Source organism: Symphodus melops (assembly GCF_947650265.1).
Source record: "Symphodus melops genome assembly, chromosome: 3".
Classification (NCBI taxonomy): domain Eukaryota; kingdom Metazoa; phylum Chordata; class Actinopteri; order Labriformes; family Labridae; genus Symphodus; species Symphodus melops.
In genome coordinates, this window is record NC_136693.1 from 10,416,721 (window position 1) to 10,429,478 (window position 12,758).

At 39.8% G+C, this 12,758-nt stretch overlaps 1 protein-coding gene across 1 annotated transcript in view; it reads right to left on the reverse strand.

Moving 5' to 3' along the window:
• Positions 1–94: 94 nt before the first annotated feature.
• LOC306821401 (ephrin type-A receptor 6-like) overlaps positions 95–12,758 on the reverse strand; it is a 48,056-nt gene continuing 35,392 nt past the window's right edge. The window contains 12 exon segments of the mRNA XM_079339799.1: positions 95–856; positions 1,129–1,278; positions 1,392–1,585; positions 1,690–1,839; positions 1,932–2,141; positions 2,238–2,345; positions 2,351–2,580; positions 3,362–3,487; positions 5,958–6,028; positions 8,234–8,339; positions 10,003–10,165; positions 10,355–10,479. Of these exon segments, the coding sequence (XP_079195925.1) occupies positions 742–856; positions 1,129–1,278; positions 1,392–1,585; positions 1,690–1,839; positions 1,932–2,141; positions 2,238–2,345; positions 2,351–2,580; positions 3,362–3,487; positions 5,958–6,028; positions 8,234–8,339; positions 10,003–10,165; positions 10,355–10,479 (1,748 nt within the window). The 3' untranslated portion in view covers positions 95–741.

Consider the following 12,758-nt stretch of genomic DNA (forward strand, 5'->3'; position numbering starts at 1 on the left):
TGCAACTGGGAATTAGCAGTTTGCTTTGAAGAGGAAAAGATGATGTCTTGGCGGTGGTTTAAAGTCTGAGTGAAAACAAAGTATTAAAATAGGGTTGTTTATTAAGGAACAAACATACTGAATAAAACATACAACTTTCACAAGACTTTTTGTACAAGACATACTGCATTATCATGAGGATAGAATGTACATTTCTATAAAATCTTTTGACATTCAGCGGTCTTCAGTCCAAAAAAACATGATTGTATATACCATTCTGTCAATCTTTATTACTGGAAAATTGTTTTCTTAATACCATACCTTCTTTATCATATCCACATCTTCTCTGGCCTTGAGGTAACCGACTTGAGACCATTCAAAGTCAAAAACTGTTGGATTGTCACTTGGAAAGAGAAGAGGTATCGGTGAACACTTGAACAGACACTAGAGAAAAGAAGTCCTAAATTCAAGTGAATGCTAGTATTTGCTGAGATAATAAAGAGACCGCATTCGGCCAATGCTGACAGAGGTTGGTTGTTGTGGAGGCTGCATTGATGATGATGATCCATATGATGATTGAGATGAGTGCATATGAGCCAGACCACATGTGGCCAACTTGTGACCACCCTCACACGAGCAGCTTGTGGGTTTCCTGTTACACCTAACAGTCTGGTGTTTGTGCAATTAGTTGAATGTTGATGCCAAGAAACTCTGGTTTATTTCCTGGTCATTGTGCACGCAGTCTGTCTTTGTGCCGTCTTCTCACACTTGAAAGCCACTCTGTTGAATGTGGTGAAGCTGCAGGCGAAGCGACTGTATGCTGCTTATGATTCTCCTCTGGTGACCAATCAAACAGATCCCGATACGCCGGATGTCGCTGAAAGGAGAAAAAAAAAGGTAATAGTTTTTAATACCTATCAACCCAGCAAGCACAATTTAAAAAATAAACATTGTGCATTATCATAGCTAAGGCTAAGACTGCTACATGATAAACACAGTCTTTTTTTATATATATAGATAAAGCTTTATAGAGGTATCATATTTATTTCCAATTTGGCAATTCTTTCTCTCCCTTTGATGCTGCTTTGTGTCCTTTTATCGTGCTGTTTGAAGCTTTAGCAGCACTCAGTTTAAATTGGCCTCACTCACTCTATGCTCATGGTTGAAATGGAATCCAGGGTTGTGTATCCTGCTGCAAGGAAGTTGTTCTTGTACTGGCTCATTTTGATGGAGTCGAGCCAGTCGCCGATAGAGATGAAGAGAGGATAGTCTGGCATGTCTTCTGGGGAGTCGGGGAAACTGTGAAAACAGAAAGTTAAGGATATGGTTAATATTGCGAAGTTGAGAAGTATAGTTAGTGTGTTTAAACCATCAAAAACAACAACTTGAATCCTTTCCCAGTGACACTTTACCTCTGCATATCATTGACCAGATTGAGCAGGTTGCTTGGATTGATGATGAGTTTGTCGAGGAAAGAGAGTACGTTGTTGAAGTGTGGGCGCTGGCCAGACTCTTTCTGCCAGCAGTGTAACATCAGCTGGTGGAGGGTGACAGGGCAGCCCATGGGTGCTGGAAGACGGTAGCCTTCTTCAATGGATAAGATCACCTAAGATGGACATCAGCAGGTTAAGAACTATTAAAAAACACATTTCATGTTTCTATGTTGATCAAGCTTTAATGTTAGAGAGTTTAATGTGATCAGCAGCTTACATCTTGATTGGACATCTCCCAGTAGGGTCTCTCCCCATATGACATCACCTCCCACATGACAATACCATAGCTCCAAACATCACTAGCTGAAGAAAATTTGCCATAAGCAATGGCCTCTGGTGCTGTCCAGCGTATTGGTATCTTTCCCCCCTGACACAGAACATTAAAAAGGTTAGAGATATTCAACATTTCTGACTTCAATAACTCTGTTATCCTGCAGTTACTGTCAGCTCTAAACTCACTGTAGCAGTGTAGGCTGCTTCACTGTCATCTTCAAGGATCCTTGACATGCCAAAATCAGAGACCTTACAAACCAGGTTCTCGTCTACCAAGATGTTGCGAGCAGCTAAGTCTCTATGGATGTACCCCATCTCTGAGAGGTAGGTCATGCCCACTGCAATGCCGCGCAGCATGCCGACCAGCTGAAGGACTGTGAACTGACCATCACGTGTCTGCATGACAAAGAGGGACGACATATAAGAGAAATGAGAGAAACGAATCGCTGAAGAACATCGATAGACAGATATGGGAACATGCACGTGTCTTACCCGGAGGAAAGAATCCAGCGCTCCATTCTCCATGTACTCAACCACTATCATGACCGGTCTGCCTGAGGAAATGATTAAGTGCATGTTTTTAATTAGAAAAAAAAAAGATTATAAACAAACACATATAAAGACAAAGAAATATATATATATAGCTTACTTTTTGTGACCACTCCCTCCAGCCTGATGATGTTGGGGTTATTAAACTGTCCCATGATTGAAGCCTCACGTAAGAAGTCTCTCCTTTGTTGGTCCATATAGCCACCTTTAAGTGTTTTAATCGCCACAGCGATGTCCATCCTTCCTGGTATACGCAAACGACCACTACAAACTTCTCCAAATTCACCTGTGTAAGAAAACAAAACAAAAAGGCGTTTGTTATCTTTTATATATTTTTTAGCAACTTACCCCAAGTAGTTCGGATTTCCTGTATCATAATGCTCTCTGTTCTTGAGTAAGAGCTCATTTAAAAGGAAAAATGCCACACATTTGTTAAATCAAATAATAAAACAACAGATAAATATGGGCACAGTAGTGCTACATTCCTGCTGCCTTGCCCCAGCAACAAAATAAGTCTCCACAAGGTGGAGTTGATGATACAGGTACTAGATATCTGAGAGGCACCTTCATAATTCCTCAACGGTTAAATAGCAGACACAAGCTGTTCAATTTAATGAACCATCAAACACAATTATTCACTGGTGTCAGCACTGACTTTGTCCCTTTGAGGCACAATACAATCAATTACTTTGAAATCAGCTTGCTAAGAGAGGCTATAAAAGTTTAAAATTTGCACTTTATGAGGTTTAACATTTCTCATAAAATAAAAATGTTACTCAACATAAAATGTGCCCACTTCTCCGTAACAAGTGCTAGACATCCGTCACTAGGACACTTCAATATCCCTGTGCAATCCTCGCTATTAATACAGAAATGATACCTAGGTTTATATGACTGCTTTGAAAATCTCTTCTGCCTGCTAGTCATGCATTGTTAAAACTTCTGCGTACGCCGCTTGCACATCAGTAACGCCGTTGTTCCTCCTTTTGTAAACACAGGGAAAAACATGTGCAGTAAACAACAGAAGTGAAAACATGTCAGTGTCTACATGCGTGTTTCTATTTTACCTGCACCAATCACCCTCTCAATGCAAATGTATGAGGGCTCTATCTCTTTGGCAAATTCCTCCACAGCCTGAGTAGGGTCTTCATACGTGTCCGGATCCACATACGTTTTTATACCAGAGAACGGCACTGAATGTAACGAGAAAAAGAACAACGGTTTGTATACTTTGAAACTTTGAAATGCCAACACAGTTGCACTGCAGTAGATAGATGTAACAGGGTAAGTACAGATAAAGACACAGACACAGATATTTATAGATATGTCCAGTGACACTGGAAGACTTCAAAAAGGCTTTGTGTAGCTCAGCTGGCTACACTAACAGTATAGTGTCAATGAAAACCGAGTGGTTTTTTAGAGTTCTAAGATTAAAAAAAAAAAATTCTACATGCACAATATCCTATCAGACTTTATATTATATAGTGGTCCACAAACTCCATAGCTTGGAGTCTGCAGAATAATTAACACAAAATTGTACAGTGGTCTGTATCTTTGAAAAAGCACATCTACAAACTGGGACCTTTGCACCAATAAAATCCTTCTCCCACTTTATAGTGCAAAATGATAAAAAAAAGATCAAACATACCTCGGAGCCAACATTTTCTGAAAGTTTAGAAAATGAATTACTTGTAAGTAATAACATACTTGTAAATGAAGCCTAAATCCATCGTTGCAAAGTACTCAATAGTACATTTATACATTAATACAGGTATGCTGATTAACATTACAATAATGAAGAGGTCCTTGGATTGGAAATTTCCCACCTGAAAGGGGTTCATGGTCTGGAAAAGTTTGAGAACCTGTGCCTTATGGCATTAAAACACAAGAGCCAGTGCAACACATTATAAGAGTTTAGCCCAATAACCCTGCATTCCAGCGTTGACAAAAGCCTCCCTTCATCTGAGTCCTTGAAAGATTTCTTTAAATCTTGACTTATTTTGAATCAAATAAGGTTTTATCTCATGCTCAACAGGTGAAGTCGTTGTCCTCCACATCTTTTTTTTCCAGTGTTTTGTGAACCACATTGTTGTCATTTCCTCAATTTTATATGCAAATGCAGAATTAAACTTTCATTCCAACATTTTCCTTGAATAAAGTGTTATGTTATCGTTGGACTACTGCCTTGCAGTAAACTCTGGTATATCTGAGCTTATAGTGTTACAGTTTTTTTTTTAAAGATAGTACTAGAGGGGTTGATTCTTGCCTTAACAGCATGAGGCCATAATTAATGCTTTTTTGCTTCCATTACACTGTAAAGATGTTCTGTTTTTTTTCTCAAGGGATATAGAAAAAACAAAACAAAAGACATAGCAGGAAGACAGTTTTCAGCTGTCTGAGGCTATAGGGACATTTCTGCAGTGAGCGTTGTGCACGATGACTGGCTCTGGCACGAATGATAAGTTGAAGAACCCCCCGGTACACCTCGAGCAGATGAGCTGGGGACTTAATGTACTTTATAGCTGTGTCAGCTCATGTTGCAGAGGGTTGAAGGCTTCGTCTGTGAAAAGATTCCAGTTTGGAGTCTCACACTCTACCTCTGTCTCCAGGGTGTCTACGCTCAGTGCTGTAATAGAACAAACCTTTTCTACCTGTTTGTTGAGCCTGCTGGCATCCCCTGCTTGCACGATGCATCAACAGCAAATAATAAACAAGAAAAGACTGCAGGCGTGGATTAAAATGCTCCAAATAAACTTAATAATATGTAAGGAAATGCTTTCAAATGCACAACTTTAACAGCAAGTCTGTATTTGCCGTGTGCTATAGGTTAAGATTGTGATGTGCGAAATTAAAGATACTAAAATGTTAGACCAAACAATTCTGCAGCAAAACTCTATCAAACGTTCTTCACACTTGGGGAAAAAGCCACAAAAGACAGCATAGGGTACAGACACAACATGTGTCTGTGTTGAGGTAATACATTGGTGTGCCTGCATGGTATTTTTTTCCCCAACCTGTAGCCCTTCTTTTTCCTTCTGGATCCTTCTTAAATCCCCAAATCACGCAAAGAGACAAAAGGATGGTGAGATTAGTCTCAGGAGGTGAACTTGTGCGCCTGCAGGCCTCAGATCAAATCCCACTGGAGCTCTCACTGATATGTCTTAGGAAATTAAACCGGGGGGGGGGGGGGGGGGGGGGAGATCAAGTGTAGTATCTATTGTTCAAGGCTGTATATAACAGGGGAAGTGTTGGATGGCTAGAAAAACCTCTTAACTGCCAGCAGCTCGAGGTAAGACAAATCATTGATATTGGTATGAAATGTGAAGCGTTACCCGCTGTCTGCCTATGATGTTTTGAAATGTAACGTAGCATATGAAGAATAAATCGTGTTAACTATTTTGAATTTCTGTCTGAAGGAACTTTTCATAGACATTTAGCTTTGGTAACCTTATTTAGCTTTTTTCCCCTCAACAGAAACCTTATCTTCCTCCTGCCAGATAGTCAACTATAATAAGCTTCCAATCTAATCCATCCACCATCTAAGTGAAAACAGCATTGTAACCAGATCCGCTGCACTACATGATTAATGCATGAATAACAGTGTGGATAATCCTGCAAGCAAAATATACACAATTTAAAAAAAACAACCCCTTCATTATGTACCGTGTCCGCTGTGGAAGCGAGTCCTCCTCTTCTCCTCTGACTTCATCCTGGCTTTAATGTAGCCCTGACACCTGCACAGGTGAAGCAGTTTGTTAGAGTGCAAGAATCAACTTCATCACAACCCACAATGCACTTCAGTCTTTTCTCTCTTGGTACTGGTGCTGAAGAAATATTGATTTAGTTCACATTATAAGCAGGAAAAGAAATTGTGACGTCCAACAGATTTACTGCCCCCATGACAAAAGGTTGAAGAGTGCACATTTATTCTGAAAGCAAAAACTGCCACAAAAAAAAAACGTTTTAAAGAAGCTTTTCCCTGTAATACCTCCTCATCAATCTTTTGCTCTGGGAAGAGTCCTCCGTTGGAAAGTAGACAGCCATTTCCCTTTTCTATTACCAATTCGTCAGAGCAATTTTTGTTCTTGCCTTTATGTAGTTCTTTTTATTTTCTCCAATCTGCCCACGTGTATCCTATTCAGACTTTCACAAATTCAAGGCTTTCAAGGCTCAGTCTCCAAAGAGGGAGTGACATGAAGAAAAGTCGCAATCAAAGACTTGTATTTAACAGAAAGGACATTTGCATCTTCCTTGGGGAAAAATAACCCAAAACAAAAACATTCAGAGAAAGGTTGCCCTCTGAAAATGTCATAACGAGATTAAAATGTGCCTCTTTGCCACTTTGGAAGTGTTTAATCATGTAAAAAATACTGAAGTCAGTTTAAAACCATAGCTGTTGGCCCCTTGTCGATTCAAGTTACAGTTCACAAAGAAAAACAGCCTCACCTTGGATAGGACTGCAAACAGAAAACGTGAGGAGTAGAAAGTCATGAGAGAGGCGATCTTTAACAGTTAGTAATAATAGTAATAATCAGGTGTAATAAAATTCCCTCTCGATGTCAAACATTTCAGCCTTGGGTCCAAGTGGGCATTTGTGACCCTCAAGGTTACAGATTGAGCTTTAAACTGTCCTCCATGCAAAGTATGTCTACCCTGGTACGGTAGTCAACTTTATTTTACAGTAGTTCCTAGCTTGTTAGTAAGGTTTGCTAAAATATTCAAGAAGACAGCTTATGTAACAGCTTTAGGTAAAAAACTCTGCCCCTTGTCTGCTATCGAGCTCCAAGTTCTCATCTTCATTCAGTCCCTTTTTGCTCCTCGAAGAAAAAAACAAGATGGCAAAGACCAACATGATGAACTGGAGGCTTCAGATCAGCAGTCCACAAATCAACTTGTACAGTCATGATGGCATAGTTCTGTTATTTCATTTCAGTCGAAACTAAACTCAAAACCTCTGGGAGGAACTTTTGGTTCGTGTAGATTATGGCGCCCCCTGTGGACAAAGTGGTAAACCAATCTCTTGGCTGATCTCGACATGCACAAACGGTGCAGTTAGTAGGGAGTAGTTAGTGTTTTTAAAAAAAAAAAAAAAAAAACATCATCCGGCTTTCTTCAACAAATCAAATGTTTCGCTCATTGTAAATATGTTTTATTTAAAAATGAAACATCCTTTGTGAATAATGTGACTACTCGTGCATTTGTTTTTCATCCTGCTGTAATTGTCTCAATTACTGGCATGAGAGATATTAAAAATAGCCATTAGAAAGAGCAAATCTCTACATTATGGTCTTTTTTGCCCTTGTAGCTTGTAGAGAGAGACTACACAAATTATTTTAGTTTGTTTCAAAACTAGCTAAAAGTCCTTTAAGAAAGATTTAGGAGAGAACACTCACTCTCTCACTCTTGTTGCGTTAGGCGCAGATCTTCCATTTTGTTTCTGGGGACCTTATTAAACTATTTCTTTTCTGCAAAGTGAGAGACGCTCCTCCCATTCCTTAGTTCAGTTACTTTAGATGTTAGCAAATTGTGTGATTAAAGTCTATTACTTCAGCTTGAGTCACAATTTTACAAAAATCCAGACAAAGTATCTCGCAATTGGGCCATTATTCATAGTTTATCAATAAGTGCCAGTGAGTGTAAAACCCTGTGAACTAGAGGCAGACTGAAGACAACAGGCTGAGCCAACCTGTGGAAGTTAATGGAATGGAGCAAACTGCTGGTACATGCATTACATGCTGAGTAATTAGGCAGAAAATTGCTCCAGCCATTTGGAAAATAAGAGTGTCTGCTTGGTGGCAAAAGAGAGTCCATTAACAGACTTCTGGTTGTAGCATGACTGGAGATTATGAGAGGAGACACAGTGTGTGTGTGTGTGTGTGTGTGTGTGTGTGTGTGTGTGTGTGTGTGTGTGTGTGTGTGTGTAACAGGGACTGTCTTACCGTCCAGTGATGAGGAGGAACAGGGTGAGGATGACCAACAGGGAGAAGCCTCCTACAGATGCTGTGACGACCACCAGAACTTGACCCTGATCAGCGATATCTGGATCTGAGGAAATGGAAAAGAAAACAAACACAAAACAGAAAGAGGACAGGTGGGTCAGTAACTGTTCATACCGGCATCTTTCTTAGAACACAAATCAGACAGCACACACTCGGCTGCATTTATGATGTTCTTACTGAACATCATAAATGCATAATGAACATTTAAAAAAAAAATCCCAATTCTAACAACATAATATCTATAAAAACTATGCAAGTGAAGTTAAATTGTATAACGAGCTCACTTCAAAATGCTTCTGTTCCGGTTTGAGGGCCTAAAGCAGACCGTGCTGTAATTAATCACAAAACAGATAAAGACACCGGTGGTGGTTTTCTCATGCAGACTGAAGTAGCTCAAAAATAGCTACAGACAGCTGCACATACACCCACTTAAAATGATCCACTTCTTTTACTTAGTCACAGTAGTCTTCTTTTGTGGAATTCATGAATATATATTTTAAGCATCATCCACTACACCTATGTAAGTCCTGTCTCTTTTACTAACTTGGTGTTTCTGCATGTTCTAAAAATAAGGCAGGTCTCAGTTAATGGCCTTTAGGTATTTAGTGTTGGAATAGTTTGCTTATCAAACATAAGGAGAAAAAACAGCACAAGGCAAAACATAAAAAGGAGACTACAAAATATGTCCAAGAAAGATAGAATATCTCTAGAATGCATACCAACCAGGCAGCAGAAAGCGCTCTTAAAGAGCTCGAGCAAATTCCTGATTTCCGAGTGTATTTGTCTTATCAATGTCCTAGCTGTAAACAAAGCCTAATATTCTTTTTTTGTGTGTATTTACAATTTCATAGTCTGTCATAGTCTTGTCGGATCTTTTCCTGCTTATAATGTGAACATAGTTGCTGTGCAAAAGTTTAGTTTGAAAGTAATTAAGAGTGGGTCTCTTATTGACGTCTGTCCCCAATAAAGGGTCACTTCAAAGAGTAAAGTAAATAAAAGCCTGGAAACGTTACATTATACATAAAAAAGAAGGTACATTTAGGAACATAATGAGCTCCATGGTTGGAAACCTTATCAGCTATGTTGTCTGTCAAACATCTTCAAAGGATTTGTCTCTGAATTGCTTTTCAAATCTGAAGATAGAGAGTTAGTATGAAATGAACTAAATTTGAAAATGAATGAATGGATCTCTTTGTAAGTTTGCATCGCATGGGTTTCATAAGGTCAGAGAACACATGGTCCTTATATAGAAGCACAATCCGAGTATGGTGTGCATATTTATTATCGGATTAAGGGGGAGTGAGAGGGTGAAGGTGGACATCTGCATATTCACCACTACAGCGCGTATCCTGTCTATGTCGGAGATTCCCAGCATATTTCAGGATTAGAACCAGCAGAGCGTTATATGTGCTTCAGGAACACAGCTTATAAACATTTAAATAAATGGCTCATGCCTGAAGAAGCTCTGATAGGTTTCACTGATCCATAGCAAATAATGATCTTAAAAGGTCTCCAGGGATTTCACAGGGTTTGCTGATCAACACAGTTGACTCCAAATCTATGGCTTTAAAAATGAGCTCTTCACTTTTGTATATTCTCTTAACAAAAATCAAAATAAATCAAGGCTAAATATTATGCCGTTCCTTCACTAAAACACAGACACTATGAGCACACTATGAGCCTCCTGCTCACCCCCCCTACAGTCGTACCTTCAGCTGCAGTGGCAAACTCAAAGTTTGAGCTGTACGCTGTGTACCCAGCAGCAGTGCGAGCTCGCACATGGAAGACATAAACAGTGGAGGGTCTGAGGCCTGTCACAACCACGCTGGGGTTTTTTGTCCGTGTTGATGAATAGCTCAGCTGTTCCTGCTCCTAAAAAAAAGGAACAGATTTAAAGCAATCATTTTAAAAAGCTGGTTTTTTTACGAGAGACAAACATACATCGACAAGAAACCCTTCAGTGTGTTTTAACATAACATAAATCTGCTGTTACAACATAAAGCACATTAAAATTGACGACAGGTAAACAGAGAAATGTTGAAATGCCTTATTGGTCTCTACCTTCTCAAAGTATTTGAGTTCATAATCCACTATGTCTGAAGGCAGCAGTTCCACATCTGACCAGGAGAGGGCGATGCTGTTTTGAGAGGCCCAGTCTTTCCTGACGACACCCACCAAAGCAGGACCTGAGGATACAGACGAAGAGTGCAGGGATTGAGTCAGCCGTGACTAAAAAAAATCTGTGAGGAGCAGCAGCTTGGAGGTTTGAAAAGTCATACTTGCAGCTAGTTTGAAGACGGAATGTGTTTGACACTCTAAATATATTAGTGTAATTATGAACTTTTCTGAAATGTCATGATTTTAAATTTCAAAATATGCAGTGAGCATTTTTGACTCAGAGGATAAATCGTACACTCGGGGTTAGCTCAGCATGATGCATCATATACCGAAGAGAGATTGTTGAAAGAAATGTATATGGACTGTGGGAAAAAAAACACAAGGAAGAAAAATGGCATTTTAGGATCAGGGGTGAGTAACTCAGAGTCCCCTCTCAGAGGAGCCCAGGGGGATAGAGAAAAGGAGTTATTTCAGCCATTTATTTCTGGAGCCACTACTAGAGTGAACTCCAAACTGAATCCACTGACTTCTGAGGCAGGACTGAAAAAAGGCCTTTTAAAAGTGTCTTCAGCCACCACAAGATAGATGTCAACGCTGACCGAAAAAAAAATATATATATTAGAACTCCAAAAAGCGCAAAATAAAATCAGACATGGAGCCCGAGAAAAGTGCAAGCAGTATCTAAAACATCTGCTCTTAGCTAACAACCTCAAGTAAAACAACTTCTGAGAAATTGTCTCAGTATCAGATGAATACCAGAAGGGAAATGAGGGCAAAGAAGCTGTCCAGCTCCAGGTGTAATGTGCAGCCTTTTACAAACATTTTGTTAACTACAGTAAAACTCCGGAAAGAATAGAAACTGTTTATCAAGTTTGTCATTATTACTGAATTTGGGGGAATGCTTCACAGTAGCCTGCTGAGGAGACACACAATCACCTTGCAGAGATTCAAATATCTACCATTAATTATTCATAAAGCCTATGCTTGACCAGAATATGATTTGGCAAAGTAATAGATCCAGGCTCTCTGTTGTCGCACGTGCTGTTTGGGGGATTGTTGTTGGAATACAAATTCAAGCCCAGATTGTTGCCTTAAACTGTCCTTGTGCCCAGAGACGCAGATGACCTGCTAATCACACAGTGCCACAGACTGAATGGCACACTTCTGAAAAGTAACGTGCTGCTGAATTAAGTTGGACGGGTTGGGGTTCAGATTTCAAACACGACTTTCACATCTTGTCAAAGAGCCAAGACTGTCTCACAGCAGCAGCAGCAGCAGCAGCAGCAGCATCTCGGTCCAGACTTGACGCTTCACAGTCCAGCAACTCGACCGTTTCAACTTGTTTTAAAACAAAAAAAAAAAAAAACAGCAGAGGGGAATATGGTGCACAAAGGAAACAAGAGTTGGACGCTGGCTCCAGGCAATATGCACAACTCCAATCCAACTTCCAGATCACAATGCATTATATCAGACATAGTCTTGGATCTGTTTAAACGTGGTTCTGTAAAAACCCAAAAGAACATCATGTCTGTGACACACGACCACAAATCTAGCAGGATACTGGAGAAATGAACGCTGCTCATAGAATCGTCAAAGGAGAAAAACGTCATTGATGGGTTAATAATTAAAAAATCAAGACACAACCCAACCGTACAGCATGGAGCAAAATGAATGGGACAGGATAGGATCTCAATTATCGGGTTGTCAAACTATTTACAGAGCCGGATGACAGATCTGTCATAGCATCCATTTTGTTCCAGGTAACACGTGCCCTCTCTATCCTGGTGGCAGGTGGTGTCTGAGCTGCACTGAGTGCCTCGAGCTGTTGTGGGAATATTTCAAGCCTCTCAGTCTGGCTGCCTGATGCAGTTATTAATGGCAAACAGCAGACACACCAACAACAACATACACAGAGTATTGACAGAACAGGACGGTGCAAAAGTGCACAGGCAAGACAAGGACAAACTCGGGTTTAGATACTTTGTGAACAACACCTGATGTTTACCGAAATGACATTAACCTTTATCCTAAATCTAATCTTCGAGTAAGTTTAAATATATGCCATTCAGCTATGAGTGTTTAATATTTTACCAAGAATATTTCTATTGTTTTGGCTGAGTGATGAAAACGTAATTGATTAAGCCACTGGGTCAGAAAGCTGAAGTCAATGTGTAAGTGCCTTAAACCTGGCTCTTTTAACAGCCCCTAGAAAGCGTCTCCACTGGACCATGACTCACAGAGATTTACGAAATAAAGAAAGAAGAAGACCCTGCTTCAATATGTTATCTCAGTAAAGTTTTTCCTTATGATTTCATGGTCTCAGTTACAAGTCTTTAAAAAAAAAACA